General features: G+C 36.2%; 15 protein-coding genes across 15 annotated transcripts; 6 read left to right on the top strand and 9 right to left on the bottom strand.

Moving 5' to 3' along the window:
• Positions 1-63: 63 nt before the first annotated feature.
• On the bottom strand, positions 64-531 carry NCAS0B05940 (uncharacterized protein; the record flags this gene model as incomplete). Its single annotated transcript, XM_003675001.1, has 1 exon — positions 64-531. One exon carries the CDS (start codon positions 529-531, stop codon positions 64-66), a length of 468 nt encoding a protein of 155 aa, XP_003675049.1.
• Positions 532-1,899, bottom strand: NCAS0B05950 (uncharacterized protein; the record flags this gene model as incomplete). Its single annotated transcript, XM_003675002.1, has 1 exon — positions 532-1,899. The coding sequence occupies one exon, from the start codon at positions 1,897-1,899 to the stop codon at positions 532-534; it is 1,368 nt and encodes a 455-aa protein (XP_003675050.1).
• Positions 1,900-2,197: 298 nt separating this feature from the next.
• QRI7 (putative N(6)-L-threonylcarbamoyladenine synthase) lies at positions 2,198-3,331 on the top strand (the record flags this gene model as incomplete). Its single annotated transcript, XM_003675003.1, has 1 exon — positions 2,198-3,331. The coding sequence occupies one exon, from the start codon at positions 2,198-2,200 to the stop codon at positions 3,329-3,331; it is 1,134 nt and encodes a 377-aa protein (XP_003675051.1).
• A 70-nt stretch (positions 3,332-3,401) lies between these two features.
• Positions 3,402-4,568, bottom strand: NSE4 (Smc5-Smc6 complex subunit NSE4; the record flags this gene model as incomplete). The annotated part of the gene is made up of 1 exon (XM_003675004.1): positions 3,402-4,568. The coding sequence occupies one exon, from the start codon at positions 4,566-4,568 to the stop codon at positions 3,402-3,404; it is 1,167 nt and encodes a 388-aa protein (XP_003675052.1).
• A 471-nt stretch (positions 4,569-5,039) lies between these two features.
• Positions 5,040-6,521, top strand: PHO2 (Pho2p; the record flags this gene model as incomplete). The annotated part of the gene is made up of 1 exon (XM_003675005.1): positions 5,040-6,521. One exon carries the CDS (start codon positions 5,040-5,042, stop codon positions 6,519-6,521), a length of 1,482 nt encoding a protein of 493 aa, XP_003675053.1.
• A 207-nt stretch (positions 6,522-6,728) lies between these two features.
• On the bottom strand, positions 6,729-7,733 carry MSS2 (Mss2p; the record flags this gene model as incomplete). The annotated part of the gene is made up of 1 exon (XM_003675006.1): positions 6,729-7,733. The coding sequence occupies one exon, from the start codon at positions 7,731-7,733 to the stop codon at positions 6,729-6,731; it is 1,005 nt and encodes a 334-aa protein (XP_003675054.1).
• Positions 7,734-7,997: 264 nt separating this feature from the next.
• KIN28 (TFIIH complex serine/threonine-protein kinase subunit KIN28) lies at positions 7,998-9,036 on the bottom strand (the record flags this gene model as incomplete). The annotated part of the gene is made up of 2 exons (XM_003675007.1): positions 7,998-8,887; positions 8,988-9,036. The coding sequence occupies 2 exons, from the start codon at positions 9,034-9,036 to the stop codon at positions 7,998-8,000; spliced, it is 939 nt and encodes a 312-aa protein (XP_003675055.1).
• A 184-nt stretch (positions 9,037-9,220) lies between these two features.
• Positions 9,221-11,107, top strand: NCAS0B06010 (putative lipase; the record flags this gene model as incomplete). Its single annotated transcript, XM_003675008.1, has 1 exon — positions 9,221-11,107. One exon carries the CDS (start codon positions 9,221-9,223, stop codon positions 11,105-11,107), a length of 1,887 nt encoding a protein of 628 aa, XP_003675056.1.
• A 330-nt stretch (positions 11,108-11,437) lies between these two features.
• CYK3 (Cyk3p) lies at positions 11,438-14,032 on the top strand (the record flags this gene model as incomplete). Its single annotated transcript, XM_003675009.1, has 1 exon — positions 11,438-14,032. The coding sequence occupies one exon, from the start codon at positions 11,438-11,440 to the stop codon at positions 14,030-14,032; it is 2,595 nt and encodes an 864-aa protein (XP_003675057.1).
• Positions 14,033-14,345: 313 nt separating this feature from the next.
• NUP84 (Nup84p) lies at positions 14,346-16,529 on the top strand (the record flags this gene model as incomplete). Its single annotated transcript, XM_003675010.1, has 1 exon — positions 14,346-16,529. The coding sequence occupies one exon, from the start codon at positions 14,346-14,348 to the stop codon at positions 16,527-16,529; it is 2,184 nt and encodes a 727-aa protein (XP_003675058.1).
• Positions 16,530-16,618: 89 nt separating this feature from the next.
• Positions 16,619-17,805, bottom strand: IWR1 (Iwr1p; the record flags this gene model as incomplete). The annotated part of the gene is made up of 2 exons (XM_003675011.1): positions 16,619-17,649; positions 17,718-17,805. The coding sequence occupies 2 exons, from the start codon at positions 17,803-17,805 to the stop codon at positions 16,619-16,621; spliced, it is 1,119 nt and encodes a 372-aa protein (XP_003675059.1).
• A 397-nt stretch (positions 17,806-18,202) lies between these two features.
• NCAS0B06050 (short-chain dehydrogenase/reductase) lies at positions 18,203-19,063 on the top strand (the record flags this gene model as incomplete). Its single annotated transcript, XM_003675012.1, has 1 exon — positions 18,203-19,063. The coding sequence occupies one exon, from the start codon at positions 18,203-18,205 to the stop codon at positions 19,061-19,063; it is 861 nt and encodes a 286-aa protein (XP_003675060.1).
• Positions 19,064-19,326: 263 nt separating this feature from the next.
• On the bottom strand, positions 19,327-20,820 carry ARP4 (Arp4p; the record flags this gene model as incomplete). Its single annotated transcript, XM_003675013.1, has 1 exon — positions 19,327-20,820. The coding sequence occupies one exon, from the start codon at positions 20,818-20,820 to the stop codon at positions 19,327-19,329; it is 1,494 nt and encodes a 497-aa protein (XP_003675061.1).
• Positions 20,821-21,009: 189 nt separating this feature from the next.
• Positions 21,010-22,104, bottom strand: NCAS0B06070 (uncharacterized protein; the record flags this gene model as incomplete). The annotated part of the gene is made up of 1 exon (XM_003675014.1): positions 21,010-22,104. The coding sequence occupies one exon, from the start codon at positions 22,102-22,104 to the stop codon at positions 21,010-21,012; it is 1,095 nt and encodes a 364-aa protein (XP_003675062.1).
• Positions 22,105-22,370: 266 nt separating this feature from the next.
• On the bottom strand, positions 22,371-24,320 carry ATG20 (Atg20p; the record flags this gene model as incomplete). The annotated part of the gene is made up of 1 exon (XM_003675015.1): positions 22,371-24,320. One exon carries the CDS (start codon positions 24,318-24,320, stop codon positions 22,371-22,373), a length of 1,950 nt encoding a protein of 649 aa, XP_003675063.1.
• Positions 24,321-24,513: the final 193 nt, after the last annotated feature.

The raw sequence follows: 24,513 nt of genomic DNA on the forward strand, positions 1-24,513 counted from the left end.
TTTTACTTTATTGTTAACTAATATTGTTTATGTAGAACGTTATATTAATAATTAAATTTGGTTTTATGTATTCTCATCCTTTTCATTAGGAGGGAAATTTAGTGGCAGCGAGAGGTCATGTTGGTTCATCATCCCCAATGTAAAAAGTTCATCGGGACTGATGTTAGTAGTGCTAGGGTCCGTATTTGATTGTTGCGTCGCAGAATGTGGGAGTTCTTGCGGTACTGGACTATCATGGGAGTGATTATTCGACTGCATTATATTTTTCATCATTTCCATATACTGTTGTTGTACACTTGCTCTATCCATATTATAAGGTGAAGGAATACGATTAGGCGGTAGCACGTTTCCTTCAGGTTTTAGATTTTTATTACGAGCATGATGTTGGTGTGGTGTAGACTGTGTTTGCAGTTGTGAGCCCGATCCTGATCGTGATGTGGTCTGTTGTTTCCTGTTGGCATTTGCAGCCGCGGCAGCCATTGCCATTTGTTGTTGTTGTCGTTGTTGTTGTAAGAAATAAGGATTTGTCATCTATTGATGGGATGATAGATTGTGTGGTTTTTGAGGTTGTGGTTTCCGTTGTTGCTGTTGTTGTTGTCTTACTTCGGGCATTAAATCTGAATATATAAGTGGTGAATAGTTACGCATATTCTCTGAGGACTCTTGAGGCACAGTAGCTGATAAAGGTTGCTGCTGCTGCTGCTGTTGTTGTTGTTGTTGTTGTTGTTGTTGTTGCTGTTGTTGATACATTTCATTCGAGTATTGATTAGATGGAGGCATGTTTGGGTAAGAGGGAGGGCCTTGTGGTTGCCCTTGTACCTGTCTCTGCCTTTGTCTCTGTTGCCTTTGTTGTTGCTGTTGCCTCTGTCTTTGAATTTGTTGCTGCTGCTGTTGCTGCTGTTGAAACATCATTTGCATTTGTAGTTGATCAACCATATATTGGGAATTTGGTTGTACGCCTTGTGGAACTTGGTTGATTTTTTGAGTTGGATGAGATGCATATGGTGTCACAGGAGTTGATAAAGAATTATTGCTTGTCATAGGGAATCCCTGCACATTTGCAGGATAGTTAGCATTAGGAATTTCAGGATTACTTATTCTTTCCAAATTATTATGTGTTGATGTCATTTCTGAATTAGGGGGATATTGTGATTGAGGTGGAATTCCTTGCTGATAATTCATATTGGTTTGCATGTAATTTTGTTGCGGCTGTTTTTGTTGTGGTGGCATAGAAGGTTGTGGTGGGAATTGAAATTGCTGTTGTTGTTGCTGCTGCTGATCTAGCGGGAGTGGTGCTGGCTTAACCCCATTGGGGTTCATATTAGGAGGTCCTGTTCTTGTTGGAGGCCATGGTTTGGAGACACGACCAGGCTGAGCGGTATATTTCTGAGGCAATATAGGGTAAATTGGGTCGTGGTTTGTTCTGTTCTTAAGTAACAACTCCGAGGGGGTAGATTCCACATAATCATTTAAAGTCATGAATGATTCCCACCATTCCAAAAGAAAAGTATTCGAGGAATTTATTACCATTTCTGTCTTTAATAAGGAATTCAAGTTCCTCCTATTATTTTGATACGTCTTAGAAGTACTAAATTTGGTTTTATTTTCTTTTGTTGGGGAGATTGAGATAGGAATGTCTGCTTCTCGAAGAAACTGGAGGGCTGCATTATAATAATGGTTCTCTATCAAATAATGATAGATATGCGCGTAAAGCAGCTGCCTGGAGTTGTTCGCCTTTGCATCAGATACAATGGCCCAATTGTCATATATAGGCTTCCCGTTCTGATCCGTATTCTGTTCCTGTTGTTGCTTATCAGCACTCTCTGGAAGTAGGGCACTGTTTGCCCTCTCGAGGGGACTCGATTGAGTCTGTGCATTTGCAGTGCCTGTGCCACTCATAACTTAGTTTCTATTGTTTTCGCGGATAATCCTTTCTTGACTGTCCTTTTCCTCCTTCTGCCTATTTTGTCCGCTTGCTGCCGTATCACTTTAGTCACTCTAGTTCACTATGGCCGTAATCTCTCTTGTGCCCAATGTAGTTGAGTTGTGTTCTGCTCTTCATGCTCCGAGTTGCAACTTCTCGAGGTTTTCATCCTCATTTATAAGTCTTACCTAATCCAACAGCAAAAGCGCAAATCATAAATTTCAGGAAATTCTCAGCGATAATATTACGAAACAATAACAGTAGATCCAAGAGATGTTTCAAAGATCTCTCCGTTCAACTCTGCGACGAGCGTACAATGTCCTGGCCATTGAGACCTCCTGTGACGATACTTGTGTATCCCTCATAGAAAGGACGCTACAACACGCACAAATCATTGCCAATTTTAAGTCGACCCTGAATAGTGTCTCCGAGGGGGGGATCATCCCGACGAAAGCACAAGAACATCATCAATTGATGCTTTCTCAGCTCGTAAAGAAGGCCCTGGGATGTGCTAGTGATAGAACTATTGACTTGGTGTGTGCTACGCGAGGACCCGGAATGGTCGGGTCTCTGTCTACGGGACTTAGTGTCGCCAAGGGACTAGCATTGGCTTGGAATGTGCCCCTGGTTGGTGTCCATCATATGCTGGGCCATCTTCTGGTACCAAGAATGTTTGACGAAGGGTTGCAGTTTCCCTTCGTGACTCTATTGGTTAGTGGTGGGCATACTTGTCTGGTACTTTCGGAAGGTTTGTTCCATCATGAAATATTATGCGATACCATGGATATTGCTATCGGTGATTCATTGGACAAATGTGGGAGAGAGATTGGTATCCAAGGTAATATGATTGGGAGGGAGATGGAGAAACTGGTTGCTGGTATGGATGATCTTGATAACGCTAGTTATAGGATGGTATTACCGAATCCCCTCATCAAGAAAAACATTATGGGATTTTCATTTGCACCTTTCATTACTGCAGTGAAGAAACATTTAGAAACTCAAAATATAACTGATGCAAATACGCAGATGATGAGAAACATGGCTTTCCAAATACAAGAATCCATATTTGATCATCTTGTGAATAGATTACAAAACGCCATAAAAAAGGATCCCAATAAATTTTCTAACGTTAAAAGTTTTGTTTGTTCTGGTGGTGTTAGTGCAAATTATACATTGAGATCCAAATTAGAAGCGAATTTGAGAAGTAATTTTAATCGGTTTTACTACCCACCTTTAGAGTTTTGCACTGACAATTCAGTCATGATTGGATGGGCGGGCATTGAATTATTTGAAAGTAAATTATTCGGGCATTTGCATAGTGATCTTAATATCTTGCCTATTCGTAAATGGTCACTCACTGAAATAATGAACAAGCCAGGATGGGTGTGGGACGGGAGGATGGATTAAATAAATAATATATTCATTTACGTTTGTATCAATATAGAATAAAATTACATGCACATATATAAATCCCCTCTTATTCGCCTAGAAAACTCTCCTTTATATCAAATTTCTTTATCAGCTTTTGCCATGTTGGTATATCAATCTGGAAAATTATATGGTTTTGGGGTTTATCACGATTTTTTTGTTTTTCAATTTCATCAGCATTCTTATCATTGGATGTCGAGTTCTTCTTTATTTTAATGCAAGGAAATCCATCTTCCTCATCTTCCTCCAAAACTAATTTCCCCTCCTTTATTAGGAAACTTGTATAGAATAGATTCTCCACAGTTCTGCAAAATGAATTTGGATTCATTATAAATTTGAAAAGATTTATCTTATTAGATTTCCCAATTTTCTTGAGTAATATTTTAAAGATTCTTTTCACTTGTTCAGGTGTTGTGGGTTCCTTGGAATCCAGGGTCTCCTTAGTAACTTTTTCAGCTGTGGTCTTTTCTCCAACTTTATCAGTATTAATTCTTCTCACAATGGGTGCTCTAATTTTCTTTTCCAAAGAAAAGGGACCACAAAGATGATCCACAGTGGGTGCACTCTTACTCAAGTTATCAAATAGGGCCCCCATTCTAAACCAATTGAATTGATCGAATTCGTTATAATTATCAAACTGTTGTAAGAACATTTTTTTAACTTCGTTTTGTCTCAAATTCTCTGATCTCTTATTATCTGCAGCATCAGCCAGCTCATCATGAGCCTCCTCAGCATGCTCATTTTCCTCCTGAATTACATTAGATATACCATTAATATTTGGTTTTTCCTCTTTTATCTTATTAATTTTGAAATATTCTTTCAACATGTATCTTTTAGAATAAGCCAACACTTCATCCACTCCAATCAATGATCTTGTCTCTCCAATCTTCAAATTTCTCACACTGATTTGAGCCAATTCACTTAAATTTACGATAGTCTTGGCATCATGTGCAAATATCCCGTTATTCTTAGATCCCTTAACGGACTCAAATAAATGGTCAATGTTCTTCAAATTTTTGACAACAATCCCTATATCCCCTGTCCGTATCGTCTGTGCTCGATCTTTGATCAAATCGTCTTCTAGTTGTCGATATTTTTGTAACACTGTGAACTCCAGGGCATCTCCTTCCTTAGTCTTCTGTTTCTTATCAGCACTTTGCTGTCCCTCGCCCTCTATATGGTCGTGAGGTCTCTTCATAGTAGCAGTGGCAGACATATCTAGATGTCCTCTTGTTCGGGTGACAGAGATGATGGATCTTGTATCTCTATCGTAAGTCTATTTATCTTTCAATTGTCATTTTCCATTAACGCGTCGCGTCTTTTTCTGTTGTCACAGTGATAAAATAATGAATAAGTAACGTTAAATGGCCAATAGGTGGCTCCAACGAGTGGAAAAGTGGTTCATTCCTTGTTTTATTAACATTTCCATGGTCCCATTTTAATTACACTTGAGTTTTGACAGTCTCAGATAATGGGAGGTGGGCATCGTTTTGAAAAAACACAGATCATGTCGCACGAGCTGATTTTACAGGGTAATCCTCTCCAATTTACATGTCAAAATTTCATTGATACTATTGATGAGCCCTTCTTCATGATGAACAGCAAAGTGATACAACAAACCAACTCTCTACCACCCCTCCTCGTGTAAACTGAACAGCTACAGGCAAGCTAGAACGCACCATTAAAGATGAGCTCTTCTAATCAACATGCTGCGGACCCCGTGGAGAACCAAATGCTGGATTTCCATTCAAATATGATTAACGATATCCTCTCTCAAGGACAATCATTCAATGAGCATTTTGATCTGGAATATAATCTACTCACTTCCTCTAATAATCCATCGGTAATGCCACCCACAGAGCAACAGGAACAAGGGCAAGGGCAAGAGCATGATGAAGAGCAAGAGCAAGGGAACAACACACCACCTTCATCATCTTCAAATTCTGCTTCTGTTAAACGTATGCCCAAATCAAGAAGGAAAAGAGCCAAGGGGGAGGAGTTGAATATACTGAAGTCACACTTTGAATTGAATCCAAACCCATCAAATGAGGAAAGAAAAAAAATTTCAAATTTAGTTGGGATGCCTGAGAAGAGTGTGAGGATTTGGTTTCAAAATAGAAGAGCGAAAGTGAAAAAGCATAATAACCTCAAGAACCGAAATAATGCTAATATGGATTCCAATGATGAAGATTTTAATGACGAGACGTCCCCTAATACTGATTCAAACAACGCCAAGTTCTTTGATAGAATACCCGTTAGAATCAACAAGAACTATAATTTTATTGATGTGTGTTCCATTACTGTTGGAAGTTGGAATAGGAAAAAATACGGCTCTTTACTGCCGGAGGATTTACCTATTGTGGAGAAATTATCGAATTTGTCGCCAGTGTCTATGAATAATATTATGAGTAATTCCACTGATTTGATTGTATTGACATCAAAGAAAAATGATGAAATTAACTATTTCTTTAGTGCAATGGCAAATGATACCAAAATTTTATTTAGAATATTCTTCCCCATAAGCTCCGTTAAGAATTGTTCATTAAGTCTGGAAACTGATGATGATATAATTACCAACAATAATGTTACTAACTCTTCAGATACATCTGAAAGGTTAGGAGAATTAAAATTGATATTAACAAAACCACCCACTTTTGCAGTTTACTTTATTAAAAGTGATGAAAATGAAACTGTCCCTTCAATCAATCAATGGTCCATTTGTGAAGATTTTTCAGAAGGTAAGCAGGTCACAGATGCATTTATTGGGGGATCCAATCTACCTCATGTACTAAGTGGGCTACAAGACTCGCTGAAGTTCCTAAATTCTCATATTTTAGAATACAAATCCACAAATGAAATCTTACCACCTAGCACAATAACGGTACCATCACATCAATTACAATCACATGATTTAATGACACCAATGCAGTATTCCTCTTCCTCGACAGGTACTAATGATTCGTTATTGCCAAATATTATTTCTCCACCAAATACAAACACACTATTCTCATTATTAATGCCGGATCAAAATAGTGATTCAAACTTATTAAATAATCATGAAACTGATAATCTACTCCCGAACTCAAATTCGCAGCAACATCAGAATGAGTCAGAACCTAGTAATTTCTTCTTCGAAAATTATGATCAAGAAACCGGGAAATGGCTATGACATGTAATTGAACAAAAGACAACAACGTCCCTAGCATTAATCAAGCACATATGAAATATTATAATAGCTCCAGCTGAATACTCTAATTTCATCTTATTTGGTTTACTTTATCTATAGTTTATCGATAAATAGTATAATAAACAAACAAGCACCCGCATATATATTTACAAAGCTAACAACTTATTCATGTTGTTGATTTTATTTTCTCTATGAGATACGAATTCTGAAACCATATTTTTTATAACTCTCGTTAATATTCTTAAATGTTTCTAGACTTTTTAAACATTTCGAACAAGATTTATATTCTTTTAATTGGTAACATGAATCAAAGAACCCAAAAAAGCATTCAATTTCAAATAATTCCATCCCTAATCTAAACCATTCGTTCGCTTTCACTAAATTTTTAAAATAATTCAATTCCAAATATCCTAGTTCTTTAAATGATTCTCTAAACCCCTGAGTAGCACAATTTTCCAAGAGAACTCTAGATTTAAGAGGTTCAGAGTTTAAATATACTTTGGAGAGATAAAAATATGACTTGACAGAATCTTCCAATTTACTTCTAGCAATAGCATCCAGCCAATACTTCTCAGCACCTAGAACTCGACTTTGATTGAATTCAATTTCACCTAATCTTTCGAGTACTTGTCCAATAATAGAAACATCACTTACACGCGTTTCATCCTGATCTACGCACTCCATAAATTTATCATACCATAGCTTAGCTTCATTAATATCACCCTTCAGACGAGACAAATCACCTAAATGTTTGAAAGTCAGTACATTACCAGCTTTAACCAATTCTCCAATCAATCGAGATGCATCCTCAGCATCCCCCTTAGAGTCATCCTTAGGTGAACTTAGAATATTATAGCAAACAGTTGAGATGGCATCATTTTCACCCTTACCAGCCGCCAATTCTAACAACTCACCACGCATCTTCATCAACACCTCATTAATCATCTTCTGCTGCTTACTCACTTCCAACAATACACGATCCATTAATAAAAGCTGCGGACCAGAAACTGTTGAGGGCAACTCATGCTTCAAGTAGAGAGTTTCAAAATTCGGATACAATGTCTTGTAGGTATCATTACTATCCAATTCAAAAAGGATTCTATTAATCAACCTCTTTCGTGGAAATATCTCATGGAAGGGTCGAAGTGTTGACGTTGATTTGGTCGCTATCCTTCTTATTATTACTCTGTTCATCGGTGTTTGAACATTTGATGTGTTCTTGCTCTTTAACTCGCTGAGGGCGCTATCTCCTTTTAATCAAAGATCTGAAAATATGTAAACTCGATGTCTCTTTCACTATTCTCAGTGGAAAAGTGAAGTGACAACAGTTTGAAGCTTTGCACTTGTATCTAAAATGAAGAGGCTAATCCAGAAATGTAAAGGGGATAACCCCCAGAAGAGGATCTATGTGTAACATTATATATAAATATGCATATACATGGTGGCAAGATGTTCTTACTATTTGATCTTTATCTCTGATGGGTCACTAGGTGGCGGCATTTCTTTAAAATACTCGGATTCCAAACATTCGATGGCATTCCATCTCTTCTTGGGATTCATCGTAAGCATTCCACACATAAAATTTAAGGCGTTTTCACTTGCAGCGATAAACCTTTTCCTCAGTTCATCTATTGAAGGTGGTGGATATATCTGTAATTTGTTATAACTTCCAAAACTGGAAACTTCAGGCCATTCCTTATCTGTTGGGGTCCCTAGAGCCCTGAATGTAACTTCCATTTGATCGATATCATTTTGACCTGGTAGATAAGGAATTCTCAACATTAATTCGGCAAATATGACACCCACTGACCAAATATCAATGGCAGAAGTATAATGTTTAGCACCGAATAACAACTCGGGGGCTCTGTACCATCGTGTCACCACATTACTTGTTAGCATCTCGTGTGGTGAGGGAACGGCCCTGGCAAGACCAAAATCCGCCACTTTAATAACACCATCTGGTGATAGCAATAAATTGTTAGGTTTTAAATCTCTATGGAGAATGAAATTCCTATGACAATGGTGAACACCTCTTAAAGTCATCAACATCCAAGATTTAATATCTGCAGGAGTAAATAATATAGATCTGTCCTTGATGATCACTTCCAAATCAGATGGCAAAAATTCTAGCACCAAATTCAGATTGTCATATGCCATAAATATATCCACCAGTTCAATGACATTATCATGCTGTATCTCTTGTAGGTATTTCACTTCCCTAATAGCTGACATATCTAGGCCATCTTTGAATTCCGAGGTTTTAATCTCCTTCACAGCTATTTGACGTCCCGTTGATTGCTTTGTTCCAAGATAAACAACAGCATATGTACCTTCACCAACTTTCTTCTCTAAATGTATTACCAACACGGGCAAAGGTGTTTTGTATCAATTTGTTAGTATAAGATGTTCAGTTCGAACAAGACTTGAAAGTAAAATCATTCCACATACCTTTTGTATATTCTGTTTGAGTAATCGGTGTTGTTATTTCTGTACTCATAGTCTCTAGATTATTTCTTTTGGGCTGCTCTGCTAACTATTGTATTGTATTTCGAAGTGTGAAGTTCTTAACGTTAGATTTGGAAATATTTCAACTACCATTGAAAATATGAAATTGGCGCCAACGTGGAGAACAAATAACAATGAAGTTTTGCCACCAAATGAGGAATAACCTATCAAAGTGAATGGCTAAATCGATATCTGATGACCAGGTATTATACCAGGATACAAGTGAGGTCAAAATTGGCGGAATACGGAGATATATTATAAAATACAATTTATACACCGGCGATGAGATCCCCACCACCATATCACTCGATCCATTGAAACTAACTATAAAAAATAAGGTACGAAAATCATTCAAGGCAGCATATTTAATGGGTCCGTTTACTTTATATTGCGATGTGAGAGCCCAATCTTATCATCATAAGCAAAGAATTGTTTCTTCAAAAGATGTACCACAATTTATATCAAATTTACAACCTCATAGCAAATTTATCGCAGAGTTATCATTACATGAGATAAAGAAGAAATATGTGTGGATTATTGATGTTATAAGTCAGAGTATTTTTTCCTTAAATAGTGTCACATCATTTGAGTTAACATTGGGGACCACTACAAACAATTATAATAGTGGATCATCCTTGGAAGTGGAGACTTTAAGTACAGATGTCATATGGAATGAAAAAGCGACGATACCACTTTTGAGAGAGTCAAGAAAAATGATTCATCTGGTCATCTTGACACATGGGATGCATTCCAATGTGACGGCAGATATGTCATATTTAATGGAACAAATTTACAATACACAGTCATTATATTCAAACGAAAAGATTGTCGTGAAGGGATACGTAGGGAATGTTTGCAAGACAGAAATGGGAATTAAATTTTTGGGGGAAGGGTTAGCCAAATATATTATTGACACTCTGTATTCTGTGGAAGTTGCTAAAATCTCCTTTATAGGGCATTCACTTGGGGGGTTGATTCAAAGTTTTGCCATCTCCTCAATTGCTGTCTTGCATCCTTGGTTTTTTGAGAAGGTGAAACCAGTTAATTTTATCACTCTAGCTACACCATTTTTGGGAATTGTGACGGATAATCCAAGTTATGTAAAGATGTTACTTTCAGCTGGAATTATTGGGAAAACCGGTGTTGATTTAGGACTGAAAGAGCATTATGATAATATATTATATCTTCTGTCTGGGGAGCCTATTAAGTCTATAATGAAGAAGTTTGAAAGAAGAACTTTGTATGCCAATGCTATGAACGATGGAATTGTCCCATTATACACATCTTGCCTGTTATTCCTCGATTATGCTGATGTACTTTCTGAATTAGATAACTTGAAGAGAAGCATTAAGATTACAATTGATACACCAGAGTCTGGACGTGAATCTGAAAAGATAATAAATACTTCTTCATCGTGGAGTAAGGTTTTCAAACATCGTAAGGAGGATAAACATTCTGTTAAATTACCAAAGACCTCGATAATTGAGTCCATGGCATCAATTTTACAACCACCTTCTCCAACAGATGAATATATTACGAATCCATCATCCAGGGCTAAAGTTATCATCCATGACAAGGTCTACACAGAGGACGATATAGAGAGAATTGAATCTAATTTTTATAAACTGAAAAACGATAGACTTTTAAGTCGATTTTATAGAAGACATTCTACTGGAAAACAAAATGAACGATTGGAAGTAGAGATTGCTAAGAGATGGCATTCTGGTACACCCTGGAGAAAAGTCATAGTTGCCCTAGGATCTGAAGCGCATAACAATATCATAGTCCGAAGACGATTTTCGAATGGATATGGCTGGGAAGTAATTGATCATTTGATTGAGAACCATTTCAACGGAAGCGATTCTCTATTGGTGCATAATAACGAAGAGCAGGCTGTGATGAAGGCAACCATGGAACCAAATAAGGAATTTTCTTGGATCACGAAGGTAGAGGACCCTTGTTCATACAGTGGAGGGTTGCTATCAAGAACGACGAAACTATTAGATACAATGTATGTTTCAAATCCCGAGGACAGAGTTACCAACAAGCAAGTTAAGCCTTAATTTAGAATGGCTGGTAACGCTTTATTCTTTGGCAAGCGCTTCGGCGCTGGGAAAAAATATGTTGACATCTTCGAATGGAAAACTATATAGAAGGACAGCTAATCGTTAGGATGATCTTGGACCCTCTCTTCCTGTATTCATCTATCACACACCTTCAGTATACTCCCTGTATTATTATCATTTAATATTCTCAAGGATTTATCCTTTTTGCATTTGCATTACATTCACTTTTATCACACACATTCGTTTGCATAACAAGAGTTGCCAACTGGAAGTAACTCATATCCCTTGCATTTTATTTTGTTTCATTTCGTCATCTAATACACGTATATGACTTTATTACAAGCGACAACTCTGCCGTTTAAAGTTAGGGCAAGATATGGCTGGTCAGGCCAAACGAAGGGAGATTTAGGTTTTCTAGAAGGAGACATTATGGAAGTTACTAGAGTAGCTGGGGATTGGTTCTATGGAAGATTACTTAGAAATAAAAAATGTGCTGGTTACTTTCCAAACAACTTTGTGATACCGTTAGAAGAACGTCTAAATGAGGCGATTCCACTGGTGGCAGATATGTCTAACACGGTCTCTTCTAAAGTCTCAATTCCACCTGTACCATCAAGATCTGTCCATAAACAACAATCCAAAATGACTTACTCTCAATCTTCTCCCACTTTGCCTAAACTTTCTAGGAGATCAACTGATATAGAACAGAGTTCAAGAACAAGGGATGATATAGGTGATTACAGTATGAAACGGCCTTCTTATAGGCGCCAAGATCCTTCTGAAAGCAAGGATAATAGCATATATATGAAACGATCAAGTAGGGGTTCAAGACTGCAGGAGTCATTAAATGGTCCATTACCTCCTTTACCACCCTTACCGAAGTTTTCGAAACAAACAGATAAAGCAAAAACACCAATTAAATCATACCCATCAAATGACATAAACAAATCCCATTCACGAGATTATGCATACTATGAAGACAATCAGAAATTTTACGATGGATTTTATCCAAATAAGAAATCAGCTGTGAGTGATAGTAATTCTTCCTCTTCAGCGGGCCTTTTCTCGAATTCTCACTATATGGATAATTCAATGTCAAGTAGTGAGAATAGTTTTGCCCTAATGAGTGATTTTAGCGCGACAAGTGCTGGTAGTTTTGCAAGACATAAATATGCACAATCATTTACAGATTCCTTTGAAAAATCTCAAGCCGTCGCCTCCAATAACGAGCAATATAATAATACTCTTAATAGTAGTAGCAGAATGGGTGGTTTACTACGAAAGATAATACCGATGGGAAAGAGTGGTAATGTATCTAATGATAATGACGGCGAAAACTATCCAAAGTTGCCAGATTTAGAAGATTTGAATATATCAAGATCGCATGATGATGCTAGAGATTGGGTAACAGTTAAGTCCCATATTAATAGATCAAGAACTTTAACGAAATACGAAAAGCATCCGAGATATATGAGAGCTTTGGAAAATAATAGAGATTTGGTATTACATCCTCAGGATTCTATTTATAATGGATTAAACACCAATGAAGTCAAGGCTAATGGGCAACCAGGTATTGTTGATATTGAACTTACTGAACTGAACAGAGAATACATAGATAGTATGACAAGAAAAAGATGTTTAAAGGAAGGTTCCTTAAGATTGGACACATGGGCACAAACTACTTTTTCCGCAAGATATGCCTCTACAATTGAAAAATTAAGAGGAATCTACATTTTTTGCACAGAAATGTTTGCTTTGATTGATGATAATGGGGAATCGGATTTTTCTCACGAGCCTTCTAATCTAGACAAAAAGATATATCAGAAATACTGCACTCCATATGAACTAACCTGGATATTCAAGAAGTTGACTAATGCATTGGGGATTACATGTGAAATTGTGATCGGGTTTTTAAAGACACCAGGAATCAATATTAATGAATTCAAGTACAACCATTGCTGGTTAAGAGTTTTAGTTAATAAGGAATGGCGATTGGTTGATGTTATCTTAGGTAACATTACTAATCCTATCCATGAATTTGTCAACAACAGAAAGGCCAAAAAGGCCGAAGAGAGCTACTTTTTGGCGCAACCATTAGAATTTATTTATACACACGTACCACCAAGGGAATTTGAACAGCATATTGTACCAAGCATCGATCAATTATCGGTTCTTTATTTACCCCTTGTCTTCCCTTCATATTTCAAGAATGCTCTAAAGCTCTACAAATATAGTACAGCATTGGCATATCTTGAAGATTCTGAGGTTTACGAATGCCAACTAGAAATTCCGAGTGATATTGAAATATTTGCTTCTGTCGGTCCTTCATTTATAGATGACGAGAAATCAGAAACATTTAAAAACATGGATTTGGCACTTACCCAAGTTAAGAAGCATAAGACTGATAGTTCCCGTCGCATAGCCATTATAAAAGCAGTACTACCGCCTGGAGTTAAAGATGGTTTGTTATATATTCATTCCGGACTTAGAGGCACTCAAATTACAATTGCCAATGTCCATCCATTATCTATGATGATTTCTTTGTCTCATAAAGGGAACGAATCTAAATTTGAATTTGTTACAAGACTCCCCTCTGAAAATCTTCAAAAACTTGAATTATACATTTTGGAACCACAGAATAAATATTTATTCACAGATAACGAATACAACTTTGAAGTTATCCAGCAACCATTCGATGGTGTCATGTATAATGCATCTGGTAAGACTCAAAATCAAATGCAAAAATTAGCGATCCAATCACCTTCAGGCAAAATTTATGAACTAAATAAAAATGATCCTAATTTTGCTTATGGAACTTGGAAAGCTATCATTAAAGCTAAAGAAAAGGGGAAGTGGACCGGATTAGTTGTCGCCGATTCGGGAATTGGCTGGTGTCCTTTTGCCCAATGGTCTTGTATTTGAACCTAATTCACTTATATGGACTTCATATTTAGATAACATAGCATATCTTATTTGTACTTTAACAAACCTTGCATTTTACAAACTTCTTATAAATTAGATTTAATAATTGAAGTTCAACATGATTCTTATGCCATTTGGTGTAATGTTACGCAATATAAAATATCATCACTTTTAACGTCAAAAAAAATATTGAATTAATATCGAAAGCGAAGACCCCAAAGAATATATCCGCTTATAGCTACCTATTCGAAAGACTGTAAAGGAGTAATTCCCAGGTAAATTGAAATTGGGTATCCAACTCACTAATTAAAGCATGAGGCAGCCAAACGCACAAAATATTGGCTATCTAAAGAAATTTGCAACTGCATTGGAACATTTTAAAGTAGGTCAGTTCAATACGAGTGAGCATACAGATGCATTTGATATTATAAAAGACTTCCGTTCCATTGCTGGTGAAGAAGCATTGAAGTTCCTCGATGACTCAAACTCAAGTGCTAGACATTTGAATAATGATTGGGAACAAGAAGCGAGATTATGGCATTTGTTAGATTTGTTGATGTCTTTCAGGACAGCTGATCATGATACTGACAGAATATCCATTGAAAATTACAACTCTAATGCTCTTTTTGAAAAGCAATTACTTCAGGATGATAAAAAGCTGTATCAGATATGGATTATCATGGTTTGGTTACAGGAAAATATGACAATTCAAGAAAGACCAGATAATTTACCAACTTCAAAATGGACTCAGACTTTGATCTCGGGCAACCTGGAAAGTGCTGATCTAGATTATCCTTTGAGAAACGTTGGTGTTACCATAGAACAAAAGGATAAGGAACAGGATCACATTTTCTTTCAATATATATATCATCTTCTACTGGCCGGAAAATACGAGGAAGCATTTGAAGAATGTAAACTAAGTGAAAATCTAACATTGAACATGATTTTATGTGGTATACAAGAATATGTCAATCCCGCCATTGACACTCAAATTGCTAATGAGTTTGAGATGCAACAAGGTGTTAAAAAGCATGCACTTTGGAGAAGAGCTGTCTATAACCTATCTCAATGTCCAGATTTGAATCCGTACGAAAGGGCAATATATAATTATCTTTCAGGCACTATCCCAGATACTGGTATTGATGCTAATTGGGATTCTGACTTTTTGTTGCAACTTAACCAAATATTACAGATTGAAATTGAAAATTATTTATTGAAGAATGGTAAAATAAATGCCGAAGAATTAATTACACCATTACCAATGTATGCGAAAAGTCTGGATAAAATTTTAAACTCACTTTCAGAGAGGTATCCAATGGAGAGTGAATCTCCAATGAAGGTGTTGATGGGTGCAATAATCTTGGATACACTTCCATCAGTTCTTCATTCCTCTGTTGAAATGTTATTAGATATAATTAAAGGAAAGGAAAGCAGTAATGATTTGTTGGATGAACCCTATTTACTTAGAGTTGTTACTCACTTGAGCATATTCATAGATGTGATAACACCTGGAGCAGTACCAAAAGGTGACAAATACAAACTTGTAACCGCATACATTAGTATTTTGAAAATGCATGGCTATTACGACTGTATTCCTATTTACATTAGCTTTTTAGAGGATGATGAAATATTGAATGCGTATTCGTTTGTTCTATCGACGATGAATGAACCAGAGCTAAGGCAAAATCAATTGGAGTTAATGAAATTCTTAAGGTTACCTGTAACGAATATTTTGAAAAAGACAACCTCAAGAGTATTTACTGAAACGGAACCCGAATATACCCCAGATGAAGAGATCTCAGTATCCTTTGGCATCACAGACACAGATAAACACCTGATATTGGCAGTTGAGTGGTTGCTACAAGGAAAATTATTCACGGATGCATTGGAGTCTGTGCTTGCACTTTCAAGAAGATTCTTAATTAATGGTAAAGTCAAAGCACTAGATTATTTTTTCAGAAGGAATTCCATGGATGATTTACTTAAGGCATACAAATTAGAAATAATATCTCAAAGAGATTCTGATGAAGGACCTGAATTAAAAATTGAAGAATTGCTGCAATATGAGAACTTAATTCATGGTTTGAATAGATATGAAGAATGGAATAAGACTATAAAGTTATTGAATTCGGAATCTAATATCCCAAGTCTCATAGAGAAATTCCAGGCATACACAAGAAGTACCCATGACCTAATTGAGAACTTCTTGGTTAACTTAAGTAGAGATGAAGGCTACACAGGAAGAGATATAATATATGAAATCAGAGCACTTTATACTCCTTATCTTATTATTGAACTCCACAAGGGTTTGGTAGAGGCTGCGAAATTGCTGAAGATTCCAAAATTCATTAGCGAGGCATTAAATTATACTGACCTGGTGGCTAATGAAACTGATAAGATATACCTACTTTTCCAAACAAGTGGCAAACTGAAGGAATATTTACAATTGGTTGCCCATACAGCTACTCTTGTTGATTACTCTAAGCAAAATTATTAGTGTTTATCACAACTGTGTAATTTATAAAGGTCGATTATCAAATATGCTTTTAATAGATAATATATCCTCTCTACATATGCCATATTAGATTAATGTTCGTCAATTTTCTTCTGTAATTGACCAAATATTCTATCTCGATGTTGAGCCAGAGGATCATCTTCATCAGTTGGAAAGAAGTTGTTCCTTGGATAAATATCTTCACCATAATCCGTCATTAAACTATTATCATGGTCTAATTCATTGAAATCTACATCTATATCTTCCTCTTCAGCGTCACTGTCAGTTGCCTCTGTCGCATCAGTAGGTTTGTCCAGGTCAACAAAATTATTTTTGTTGATGGATTTCAAAATGTTGCCACTGCCATCTAATTTGTTGAATAACTCTGTATATTCATCATTATCATTAGCATTATCTCCTTCATCAGCTCTTAAAATTTTATCATAATTCCACGGTTGTTTGTTATTCTTTTCATCTTCTTCCTCCGCTATCTCTTCTCCTTCGCTACCAAATAATACAGATCTATCATCGTCCTCATCCTCAGGATAGTCATTCTGGTAATAGTTTTCTTCATTTGAATCCTCATCGTCAGAACGTATTTCATTGTTTGAATCTTCTTCCTCATCCGGGAGAAGGTCCATATCTTTATTAACAATTTTGACAAATCCGACATTTTGTTGTTCATACCTTGTCATTTCATCTTCAGGGACACTTTCAAGGTGATAGATATCATACACATAATCTAGGCTGGGCAAAGTTGCGATCTTAGCAGATTCTCCAGTAAAATGTTTCTTACTTGGTTTCTTCCTCCTTGTATTATCGCCAGTTTTTTCTTTTTTAGTCAAAGTAAGGTATTGCTCAATCATTTGGTTTATTTCAGGTGGTAATTCGTCGTCTTTTGCTTCATTCTTACCTTCCTCCAAAGAAGGGTTGCCCTCGTCATCTTCGGAATCACGGCGTCTCTTCCCATGTTGTTCAAGGACGAAATGACGATTATCTACATTAGAAAGTTTCAACAATGGAGTAGAAGCTTCTTGTTCACTTTCATAACTGCTTGGATTAACTGTCTTTGTAAGTTTAAATATAAAAGTAGAGTTTTTTCGTTTCTTATCCTCATCAAGTACTGTCATAATCAAACAAAGTTAGTATTTTGTCTTCCTGAAACTACCCTTAAAAATATCATTGGCATACGAAGTGCTTGAACGGAATCTTGGTTCCTTCTCCTTTTGACACGAATAAATTCTGGAGCTACCGATTCTCTTCTTTCCCTTTTTAACATTGGTAGATAATTTGATGTTCCTCTTAGTTCGCCATTGTTGTGGTGAAACGAAAAGCATTGCAAGGATAAAAATTCAATTCTCTTATAGAACTGTAAGCGCGAAATCCCTTTCAGATATAACGTTATATTGTGGGTATGCTAAAGACATTTCGAACAAGAAGAAAACTTCGGCTAGCTTTTTTTAAATCTTTATTTGTTACATTACCATTGAATCTATTCTATGGTTAATTCTTTTCAGATTTATTTTTCAACTTCATATCTTTATTTTTATTTATAATTGGACAGTTTGTATATTTTTTCGAGACAATCTTTTCTAAAAAAGTGTCACAAAATAAACACTAGATAAGAATAATTAACTAAGGTTTAATAATTAGGCAGCAAAAAACTCAAAGAACTAATGTTAACAGATAAGATATTTTCGTTACTAGTGTATCTCGAGAGCAAGTTTTCTTTTCCATTTTTATTGAAAAATGACTTAGAAGAGTCCATTCTAAGACCTGGTTCAGTTGCACTAGTAACAGGAGGGTCTAGCGGATTGGGTTTAGAAATTGTCAAACAACTACTTTCAAAAAGATGTACAGTGATCATCCTTGATATTTACCCTCCTAATATTCAATTTGGGGCAGACAAAGCTCTTACATATTATAAGTGTGACGTTGGAAGCCAAGAAGAGATAGAGAAGACGTACAAAAGAATAAGTAAGGACCATGCAAGTATCCACATTTTAATAAATAACGCCGGCATAACATGTCTAAAACCGATTACTGAATTTTCAAAGGAGGAAGTGAATAAAGTTATTAATGTGAATTATTTGGGGGCCTGTAAATTAATGCATTTATGGTTGTCGGCTAACAATGAAGGGTTTATTGTAAATATTGCCTCAGTTTTAGGTTTAATTACCCCTGCAAGACTAGCTGCCTATGGGGCATCAAAAGGGGGTTTAATTTCATTCCATCAATCTTTGAATCTTTTATTAAAGAAAAGGACAACTAATAAAATCAAAATGTTACTAGTATGTACTGGTAAAATTAGGACTAAGATGTTTCAATCCGTAGACTCACCATCAACACTATTTGCACCTGACATTAAACCTGACATTTTGGCAAGGAGGATTGTTAAGTCCATTGAAAGAGGAAATTGCCAAACGATTAGAATGCCCTTTTATGCAAATCTGGTCCTTGTATTCTTGTCGCTACAGAGACCTTACATTTCATTATTGAAAAAAATAAGTAAAATGGATGAAGCTACAAAGATTTGAACTGGTACAGTTAAAATTTCTTTTTAGGTAGCTTTTGATTTCGAGGGAAGGGAAAAAACATCAATATGGCCAGGGAAGATGACTTACTTGGTTAGGTGGTAACACTCATCGGTTTAGGCTTTCCCCTCTAGAGCTACTGATAATATCCATTTAATCAAGCAAAATGTTTGCTTTGATATGATACCGGCAAGTACACATTATTTTGAGAATAATTTTCAAATAGTTCTTGAATTTATACAGTATGATATTATTTTCGTAAAGTGCTATCTAAATCTATCCATCAACAGTCTTTCGACACCAACTTCATTATATTCATTTTTACCGACCCAAAGTTGATGAAATGTTCCCAAACTTGTTAGAATACTTCCTCCCAGCCACGCCTGGTACTGTCTTTCCTTTGTGTGTCCCGTTGACAATATTCTAAATTTTAATGCCGGTAGTCTTCTATTTAGTTCCAATATTAATCTGTCACTTAAGCCTGGAATAGAAGATGACCCCCCCGTAAGTACTACATTATGAGCTAATGATGCACGAAGGTCAACATCACTTTTTATAATGGCACTATAAACAAGATCCGCAAGACCTGCAATGTCATTTTTCGTAGGCTCTGATATATCATCAACAGGTCGTTTACCATTTTCATTAACAGTATCGGAAATATTATCCAATGTTTCTGTGGTTGTAGCTGATGTGTCTTCCGCCTTCGGTTGTGGAGTTGATTCCTTAGTATTAGTCTCTGTCTTGGTCGAACCACTTGGTTTGGTTCTCTTTAATGGAACATAATCATTATGCCAAGTTTCTACAACACCATCTTCTGAAACAGGCCAATTTTCAGGAATATTATCCTTATTGGGAACGAATAACTCTTCACCAAAACCAAATCTGGTTTCATTTTCAAATACAAGCTCTTCAGCCCAAGGGGCTTCTATTGATCTGCTACTGATTGTCTTTAGTTGATCCTTATTTTTTTCTAAAGAACCCGTGGACGTTATTTGACATAGTGTTTCCTTGCACTCCTGGAAAAATTCATGCTCATTAGCATACTGGTAAAGAGATGAATCAACTGTATAATCAAAAGTCCTCTTTATAAATTCTGGACGTCTCTGCTTAATGCTGAAGAGTGGTATTATTTCCCTAGGTTGCAAATACTTTTCAATCAAAGTATTAATATATTTACCAGCAATGAAATTTCTCATCGAACTTTTTGATAATGTCATTCCATCCACTACTGGGCTTACGCTGGTGGTATCATGTCCTATATCGACAACTAGACAATTTGGTCTCCCTGCTGCAAATGAAACACATGTAGGTACAGATGAAAGATAACATGCTTCAAAATTCATGCCTTCCAACAATATTTCTAAGGATTTCTTTCTGTTTTCCACACTATTCCAAATTGGTTCTGTCAATAAAGCAGGAATACCAGATGTAGATTGTAAATGTAATTGTGATTTCAATGCCCAGGACCATTGCTCTTGAGCAGCATCCCAATCCATAATGGAACCATTTTCAACAATTCTCTTAATTTCATAATCTGGCCTAGGAATTTGGATCGAGGATTCAGAAAATATCCTTTTTCTTTTTGTAGTTGATTCCTGACCTTCGGTTGTTTCCTTATAAGTACCATATGACGATGGTAATATCGATTGTGGGTAATCCGTCCCAGAATATCCAATATTCGTTGAAAAGGAGCCTGGATCTATAATGACAGCTGTAATTTCATCACCTCCATACACTTGCAAGTTTGAGTTAGACATGAGTTTGTAATTGAGTGGTGGCAAATCTCCTTCTTCAGGTCTTGCTAGTTTGTTTTGTCAACTGAACTTCAAGTTGTTTTGAAGAACTCAGTTGACGTTTATGTTCGTTCACATTTCACAACGCGATGAAAAGACAAATTTCTTCCTCTCTAAACTATATGAACTTTAAATGTTATGTAACGCTATACATCAGTTTGGAGTAATAATAACCTTACCCTTTGCTCTATTAGATTTTAATCTATCAATCGCTTCTTGAAATTGATCGAGTTTGAAAACTGAATCAATTGGAGGAGTATATTTCCCTGTTTCAATCATTCTTGTTCCTAGATCTACCCATTCTTTATTTGGTACACAGAAAAAATGAGCAAAATTGAACTTTCTCCATGGATTATAAGTTCTAAAAGGAACCTTGTATGGGATGGCTCCAATCAAAGATGGGTGTTTGTAATTTATCTTTTCGTCACCCACCACTGTCACGTAATAAGAGTTTTCTGTTCTCGGTTTTAAAAATTTATCCATGACAGGGAAAAAGTCACTGGATCCCACAGAATCAAATATTAAATCAAATTTACCAATATTGTTCTCCTTCATCAACTTTTCCACATTATCTGGAATAGTACCTTCTTGATTATAAGGAACCAAGTAATCGAAGCCTAAGGATTTGTTGTAATCCACAGAGGCTGAATTACAAATACCAACTACAGTACCTACATTCAACTGCTTCTTAGCAATTTGGACAAATGCATTAGACACAGCTGTAGAGGCACCAATGACCAATATTCTTGAATCCTTGTTAAAAGTTTGACCACATTTAAATAAAGCTGGATATGCAGTACCAAAAACCAATGGCCAGGCAGCAGCATGAATAAATTCATCCTTGTCGGAATCCTCCGTTGCAGGAATATGGTCAATTGCGAGTTGTTTTTTAGTATTCATAATAAGATAGTTAGATAAAGAACCTTCTGGTCCATATATATGGTTGAATGATCCATTTACCTTGTCACCAACTTGCCATTTGGGATCCACTTTTGCACCACGACGAATAATAACACCAGCAAAATCTCTTCCGTATGCTTTTGGTGCAGCAGAAGTGAAACGTGGATATGAAAGTTCATGGAGAGCAAAATCGACCGGATTCAAGGCAGCTGCTTTAATGGCAATAACTATTTCATCGTCACCAAAACAATGATCCAAGTCTAATTGAGTTTCGGTGATGGTTGCAGGTGTGGCGTTGTTCACAAATGTGACTGTTCTCTTTGTGACAATATTATTTTCCTTAGACATATTTGTTACTTGGATTGTCTAACTGAGTGATTATTATATGGTCAATGAATGTATGCTGTTATCTGTGTAGCTATAAGAATGCAACAAGGGGTGCTCAACCAAGTTACGCCAAGAAATCTGAAAAAAATTGTTGCAAAATAAAGAACTTCAAGGAACAGTAGGAAATGCAAATATACATATAGTATCACCAATTTATATATAAATATACCATACAAGAATGACAAACAGAAACGATATCTATCAAAATCAGCTACTTATCCTCAAGACTATTGATCGAGCTGTTCTTTACCTTTCTTCCACAACGCAAGATTTTTCTCGGCATATACCTTCATGTATTGAGCATAATGCTGCATGATAATAGTAAGTTCCTTTTCTCTCTCCTTGGTAAACTTTGGTAACTGCTCATTCCTTATGGTATTCATGATAACTTCCATGTCACCTTTACATACTTCCAGAGCTTCATTCAAATTCGTAATATCTCGCTCTAGACTTTCTTTCGAAACGTCTGAATCTATGTCAGAATAATTAACTGAATCCTTGACCATATTTGCTAACTGTGTGAATTTACTTAATAGTTTCCCACTATAGGTCCTTGGTTCTTGCTCCGGACGTTCTAGATTAACCCTTTTACTATTTTGAACTTTTGCATTTATTACTCTGTCAACATTACTAAATTCAGCTTCTTCCTGCTTTATCTTTTCTAGTTGACGTGTTTTGGTTGTTAAGGAGGCGTCAATTGACTCCAGTTGTAAGTACTTCATTTTTCGGTATTTCAGTAATTCCCTTACTGTTCCAGCAATATGAACGGCTTCATTTAGTGGTTCATTAATATTATAATAGAGTCTATTAACCAGTTTTTGCAAAATGAAAGCTGACGTTCCATAATTGTCACTCAAAAATGACAATTGCTGTGAGAGATCAGCATCCTGTCTTTGAAGATGGGACAATTGACCAAATACTTCACTAACTTCCTTCATATCAGCCTCCAAGTCATGAAGTGTCTTGGTAATTCTTCTATTGTATTTGAAAAATCCAGTATCCATCAACGTTTCATACTTCTTGTAATCTTGTTCCAACGAATAGAATGGGTCTTTGGTGTTTGCTTGGGATACGTCGCTTCCATCCTTTGTTAATGATAGTTGACTTGAAGATGATGGGATTGGTAAGGAGGCATGTATTCTGGTTGTACTTGTTGGGTCTAGTGGATTACATTGTAAAACATTTTTAGGAAGTGCTGAAAATGTTGGAGAACTATTGATAAAATCTTTCCAATTAGAATTATTTGGATTTAGAAAGTCAGAAATAATCGTTGTCTTCATAATTTCTGGATTTTGTAGCAGTTTGTTTAAGAACTGAGTTAACATTCGAATTCTATGCCGTATTAATTTCTCATCCCTGTTATTAACTGAACCGTTTATTACAGAAAGGGTTAGATCAACAGACCCTGCTGGATCTGATGGTAACTGATATTTTGAACTCGAACCTGCAATAGCCTTACCGTATGTCTTAATAGATTCCTTTTCTGGAATTGGAGGTATTAACGTTATGGGAAATAATCTGACAAGGACATTCCTCAAACTTTCGAAATCACTATATCTTCTTCGAACACACACATCACGAAATTTAATTGTATATGCCACGTAGTTTCTTCCTTGACCCTCTGAAGTTTTTTTTGCTTCAAGTATTTTAACCATAGAGGATTGATCCAACTCTAAATTTGCATTATCACTATTTTGTGCTGCAGACTGGAATGAATCATCATCTTGCTGTTTTGAGCTAGAGCCATCAGAATGTTCTGTTTTCGCTTCCTTTAAAGGCAAGAGTCCATCATCATTATCGTCATCATAAGCCTCATTTGGATTGACTAATGTGTTACTATTGTGTGTTACACCTTCTAAAAAAGAAGTCGATTGGTCTGCCCCATTATCTTGCTCTAAAAACGGATTATCCTTCTCCAATAATGCTGTATGTATCATTTTTGGATCATAAACACTTTTCCCAGCTTCTTTTCCAGGTGTTTCAGAAACGTTAGAACCTTCTTTCTCTCCAGATGTGCGTTGTGGTTTGACTGTCTTTATAGTATCGTTCGGAATCCTCCTTGCCTCCTCGGTCTCTAATGACTTAAAATCTTGGATGACCTCCGATACTTCACCGGAAACACCGTTATTTGAGTGTTCTGGCATAGCCTTCTTGTTATTCTTGGACTTCCTTCCCATTTTAAAAGGATGCCTTTCCAAATTGATTGTATTCTACTCCTTTTAGTGTCAATTTAGTGCTTCACAGCCTCTGTTCTTGTTCATTACAGATTACACCAACAATTTCTTTCTTCCCTTACTATACCTTAATCCAATGCAGATCACGTGAACAAAAAATTGATGCCCCCAAATTTTTCTGGATTCGATGAGGAAG

This window comes from Naumovozyma castellii, chromosome 2, assembly GCF_000237345.1.
Source record: "Naumovozyma castellii chromosome 2, complete genome".
Lineage (NCBI taxonomy): Eukaryota > Fungi > Ascomycota > Saccharomycetes > Saccharomycetales > Saccharomycetaceae > Naumovozyma > Naumovozyma castellii.